We start from the raw sequence: 6,263 nt of genomic DNA, 5'->3' as shown, positions 1-6,263 counted from the left end.
AACCATGGCACTATGAATAACAAACAACGTACGGGTAAGATAATTATACAAGTAACTATATATCTAAATCACACAAACATAAATTTTTTATATAAAAAAGATAAGAACAATAGGCTCACCAGAAGGTGGTGCAGGCGACGGGACGGTGCGGGCGATCGACGGTGGTTACGACGGAGATTTAGAAGGCACTAAGTAAACCACACCTACATATGCAAACTAAGTGTTATTTTGACCTCAAATTGCATATATATCAAATACTACCACATATAATTCCTCCCAAATTACTAAAACCCATAAATTAATCACTATATAAACCATTGCAAGAGCTAATCTAGCAATGAGAGATGAAAGGACAAAGTTGCTAACCTTTGTGATCATTTGAATGGATGGGGGGCCTTCAAATCTTGACAAAATTTGGATAAAATTTGTGATGAGCTCGAGAGGAAGGGAAGAACAGAGGAGAGGGGAAAGGGGGAAGGAGCGAGCTCGGGTGGACGAAGGGTTTATATAGGGCGACCTTTAGTACCGGTTCGTGGCATGAACCGGTACTAAAGGTGATGGTGGGGCCCTAGACTGACAACATCCTGCCACCACTCTCATTAGTACCGGTTCGTGGCACGAACCGGTGCTAAAAGTTCGGCAAGAACTGGTACTAATGAGAGCGGCCCCGCTAGCCGTTGAAACCGGCACTAATGGACACATTAGTGCCGGCTCAAATTCAAACCGGCACTAATGAGCTGAACATCTGACCCTTTTTCTACTAGTGATTCTGGAGGATTCTAATCCTTAGGAACTTTCCCTATGTGAGTTGTTTGATTTGTAGGATTGTAAACCATAGGATTCATTTGCACTAGATTTCATAGGAAATTTTCTATCCACTCAAACCTCTTTGAAAGAATCTTACCTTTTTCCTATGCACAATCAAACACTCATACAATCATGTAGGATTCAAGATAACATGCAACTCTAATCCCATGTTTTCTCTATTCCCGCGTTTTGAAAATCCTGCGAATCAAAGAGACCCTTATGTTGTGGTTTATATGAAATTTGGCATATCCATCACACACAACGTTTGAAGTTTTAGTTAATCACTAGCTTTATCATGTTGTTCGAAAGAGCTTTCATGTTGTACGCTTTTCGTTTTGACTCCATAAAGGAATAGATGCATAGTTATCTACTTTATTATAACTCTGTGTATCATGTGTATCTATTAACTCTTAATCTGGTCATTGTATGCAACCAAGTGCCGCCTAGTTCATCAAACCAGCCCAACAACATGTCACTCTGCAGTCAGTCTATATACATCCTATCAAACTATGCACAAAACATGAATTTTGGCAGTATTTTACTCATTCATGTCCACCTCACAATGACCCTAAAATGATGCAACCTATCAAAACCGTCAGAAAGATCCACGGAGGTGGCACGTTCGGCGTATGGTCCTTCCCTTGGCTCCATGATGACTCCGAGAGAAAAAAAAAAGAGCAAAATCCGGCTCGGACGAGCTGACGAGCACGCTCTACGGCCTTCTAGAACCCTCCTCCCCTTTCCATAACAGAGTCGAACATCGCCATCACCTCCTTCCATTTCAGGCCTCCAGCCTCCGATCTATACCCCGATCGAGCCTCGCCGGACGGAGGCGCCCCCCATGCCACAGCCCTAGCGGCGTCAATCTCACCAGCCCAAACCCCGCCGCCCGCCCGCCATGTTCGGCGTCGTGTTCCCGGACCACACCTTCCCGCTGGACGCCACCGCCTTCGCGCAGGTCGCGCCGGCCTCCTGGCTCCTCGACCTCTCCACGCTGTCCCTCCCCTCCGCGCCCCGCTCCGCCGTCGTCTTCCTGCTCCCGCCCGCCGCGGCCGCGCTGCCCCCGGGCAAGGCCGTCGCCGTCTACTACCAGGCGGCCGCCAACCGCCCCTTCGCCTTCCTCGGCGCGCTCGGCCCCGCGCGCCCCTCCGCCGCCCTCCAGCTCCCGGAGGCCGGGGACGAGCCGGAGCCCCCCGCCGGGCCCGCCAAGCTGGGCGTCGCCGTGGAGGACGCCGCCGCGCTGCCCTCGCCCCCCGACGAGCAGCGCGCCGAGCGCGTCGCGCTCCGCGTCGGCGAGAACCTCTTCAATTTCATGCAGTCCTTCTGCGCCGCCGACGGCGGCAAGCTGGTGGTGCCCACGGATATCCTGGACCGCTGGTTCCGCAAGTTCCAGGAGAGGGCCAAGAAGGATCCCACCTATCTGAAAAGCTTTGACTTCTGAAACCAAAGCTTTAGGTATTCCTTCTCCTACTCTCAGTGTATTGGTTACTCCATTCTTAGGTTCCTTGGGTGCGAATTGGTACAGGAATGCTTAGTCTCATTGCAGTACTCCTGTACCAATTGGTGCGGAGTAGGAGTTACAAGGGCAACACCACCTCCCTGGTAGTTTAAGATCGTGATCTACAAGAGGGGCTGAGGGGGAGATGTCCTAAAAAGTGTAGTGTTCTTGGGCCTCTTAGTTCGTCAGCTATGAGATCTGGTGTTAATTTGCATTGTTTGTGCGAGTTCATGACGTTGATTGCAGCATAATATGAATATGCCCCGGTGAGATGTGTGCTGATAGAAGCTTGATGTTAAATATATCCCTTTATGGAAAAATGTTGTTTTAAGAAGCACGTCTTGTGGGAGAGAGATTGGAGATTGAATGTTTGTGCGTACTGACGTGTAAACAATTTGGAACTACCAATTGCTTTAAATCTTGATTTAGTATTACAACTGAACCTAATTCGAATTGGATGTCAGCATGAAGTGTATGTTTTGAGGACGTATTAGATTCTTCGTTACTCATCTTTACTCCTGCAAATATAACGCCCTAGCCCAAATTTGATTAGTGCCTTGTGTGTATTACCCCTTGTCCCCTTCCAAGGGTTGATGTCACTGGCAACATACCACTAACTGGCAGATGCAGCATACTGCTAACTGGGAGATGTCTAGGATCACGCATCAGCACATACGTGGTGTCGTTGCCCTTCAAGAGCAACACTCACAGGTGGCCCATGCAGAGAGTTTGCTTTGATACAATCAAACTCCATCCGCCTAGCCTGGCAACCACCATGACCCCTCCATATCCTGAACTAAACCATTCAAGAAACATATCCGTAGAGCAATCTTGAGTTAAGGACTTATACTAACTGAGAACCACGGATAGACACGCAAGCGTAACTACGGCACCTTGATAAGAAAGTGAAAAACCCATCTTTAAAATCTAATGTTCAGTTCTTCTCAGTAAATATAAATGTCTGATTGTTCCAACATAAATTATATAGTACCAATCAAATTGAACTTGTGCAAAATATGCTGCCAAAAAAATTATTTGATTCTAAATTTAATTAATTACCAGCTGGTAGTTGGGCACAAAGGAATTTACTTTTGCCATCCATGTTGAAGTATGGGCATAATTTTTTCCAAACCTTTGACGTACTACCCACTACAAGTGGAGTAATTGGGCCATCCGGAAGTGAAAAACCTATCTTTAAAATATAATATTCAATTCTTCTTGATAAAAATAAATGTCCGATGGTTCCAACATACAATATACAGTACCAATCAAATTGAACTTGTGCAAAATATGCTGCCAAAAAATTGTTTGATTGTAAATTTACTTAATTACCAGCTGGTAGTTGGTTACAAAGGAATTTATTTTTGGCATCCATGTTCAAGTATGGCATATTATTTTGTCCAAACCATACTACCCACAACAAATGGAGTCATTGGGTCATCAGTGGATAACAAGGTTGTCCTGAAAACTCACGACAAATGGAGTCATTGGGTCATCCGCGGATAACAAGGTTGTCCTGAAAACCCACAACAAATGGAGTCATTGGGTCGTCCGTGGACAACAAGGTTGTCCTGAAAACTTATGTGGGCCATCAGCCAGGCGAAGAAACGGCATATTGGTTCAGCCTGCCCCCTCCAAAACTTCCGTGGAGAAAAAGAAGGGTAGAGCGTCTGAACTGAACGGTAGGCAGAAGCCACTGAGTACACTCCAGACGCTGTCCACACCAGGATATTGTCCTGACTGGCCGCTGTGAGCTGTAGCTGCAGGGTGGGAATGTTGTGCAGAATTACATGTTAGATTGTTAAATATCTGTCCTCCGTGTCCCTATACATAAATGAGACTTGCTGAATGTTGGAGTTTTCTCTGGACTTGGTACCATTGTTGGGTAGGGTAGACATCTGGGGTATATAAATGTCAATCAGTGCGGTAACCTGTTCATCTTCTTTGTCTCCTTACAGGAGAGACCATCTCAAAATCTTGGCATGATCATATATGAGGATATGTTCTGCCTACCCTGAGTCTTATGTATTCAACTGGATGTTATGGGTTCAGTACATATTTGAAACAAAAGCACGCCTGAATTTTTTTAGTTGGAATCGTGAACTGGTTTGTTCTGTGTGCTTGTGACATACGGTTATTTGAGTGTGATCAAGTGTTACTACTTTTCCAATCTCAGTGCAAGCCTACATTATGCACCTTCTGCAAACTGAAAGTGTCTTTGCACCTTAGCTTCAGAAAAGGAAGACAGAAAAGTGTGCTTTTGTTTTGTCCATCTAATTTCTTGTCTGGATAGGAAGATGTGAACTAAAAAACAGGCTAAACTATGAGACTTTCACAAGCTTACTAAAATTTCTGTTCAACAGATTTGTGCCAAACCTATTATTTTGTGTGTCTATTTCTTTATTTGGTACACTGGACCATACCAGTTTATTTACTTTGTTTGGCTGTTATTTTGCAGGTTATATTGCAGTTGCTCTGCATGCATATGTGATGGGCAGGAGGATCTCGATCCTCCTATGTGTTTGTTTGTACACAAATTAGCATGCCTTGTAGGGAGTAGACCAAATCAAGGTTGCCAATCCAGCCTCTGTCTATTTGACAGTTGTAGTGAGAGAAGCGTCAACAAAAACAGCCATAGTAGATTAGCTGGTGTAATGCAACAAACAACAGATCTTGTTAGCAAACTGTACAAAATTCCTTTGGTTAATCCTGAGCATTTTGTTCTAAATTTTCAGTCATTTTGTTCGAGTTACCACTTCCTCGAAGATTTTGGATGAAGACAGGTTTCTCGAAACCGGCAGATCTTCTGGTGAATCTTGTTGTGACTCGTGAGAAACTTTTGACTCGCTGATACATTCTTCCTTCAGCTTTCCTTTTTCTGTAGACCTGTAAAATCAGACGTGTGTAAGTTGTTTTAAGCCGGCATTCAGACAGGCACTGGCAGCGACATATCTAGCTGCTGGAAACATATGAAATCCGTTCTGGAATTTTATAAGTACTCGGTGAGAAACATAAATTGTTTTTTTGACCAGAAAACAGTAGGGAAAATCCCTACTGCATGTCATTTTCATTAAAGTATAACCAAAGTGTCCAGTTACAAGTGCAATAGAGGGGTTGCACAGGGTCAGTGAGTGTTAGTAATTATTACATGAGTCTACTTATACACTATCTATCCATGATCTCATTCCTTCTTTGATGGTGGGCTTAGCCCTCATCATTGTAGAGTGGAAGGTGTCAATGAATTCTTCCTTGCAGTGGTTTATTGAACATTGAATTCCTTTGAAGATTTTTTCATTTCTTTGACGCCATATGCTCCAGCACCCAGTAATTAATATCTCCATGAAAAATGCAAGGTTGTATCTTGTGTTTAGCATCAGTGATCATATTGTGAATATTTTCATCTGTGTTCCATTCAATCCCAATGCTCCACCAGAAGCTTTGACTGAATGAGCAAAGAATAAGTGTGTACGGTCCTCCATATTACTCCCTCCGCCCCAAAATAGGGTTGCTAGAGAGCGAGGCGGCGGCGCTATTGTGTCTCGCTGCGTGGTCTGTCTCTGTTTCGATGAAACAGATCGAAGGCGGCCAGATTCAATCAAACCAGTAAACAGGTCAAACCGACCGAAGGGCAAAATCGTCCTACAAAATATTACGTGCGGGCCCAGACCTAAAAATTGAGCTAAAAAGTTAGTTTGTGCCATTTTATCTATCCATGAATCAAAGGTGTGTTATTTAATCCAATAAAAAGAAAGGTGTGCTATTGAGTCAAAGTACGAGAAAAAATGTGTCATTTTATCAAATTGCTCCCCAAAATAAGTGATTAGACTTAGAGGCTGTTTGGATCGGTACCTTGAGACACCCTGCCAAAAAGTTGGCGTTGACCTGTCCGGCGCGGGCGTTTGGATGGCCACTAAATAATTGGTGCGTCCAGGGCGTTTGGATGGCCACCAAATAATTG

General features: G+C 44.3%; 1 protein-coding gene across 1 annotated transcript; it reads left to right on the top strand.

Moving 5' to 3' along the window:
* Positions 1 to 1,504: 1,504 nt before the first annotated feature.
* On the top strand, positions 1,505 to 5,039 carry LOC125552364. Its single transcript, XM_048715879.1, has 2 exons — positions 1,505 to 2,262; positions 4,764 to 5,039. Exon 1 carries the CDS (start codon positions 1,706 to 1,708, stop codon positions 2,246 to 2,248), a length of 543 nt encoding a protein of 180 aa, XP_048571836.1. The 5' UTR covers positions 1,505 to 1,705; the 3' UTR covers positions 2,249 to 2,262; positions 4,764 to 5,039.
* Positions 5,040 to 6,263: the final 1,224 nt, after the last annotated feature.

Source organism: Triticum urartu, chromosome 4, assembly GCF_003073215.2.
Source record: "Triticum urartu cultivar G1812 chromosome 4, Tu2.1, whole genome shotgun sequence".
Classification (NCBI taxonomy): Eukaryota; Viridiplantae; Streptophyta; class Magnoliopsida; order Poales; family Poaceae; genus Triticum; species Triticum urartu.
This window is presented reverse-complemented; position numbering and strand designations above follow the sequence as displayed.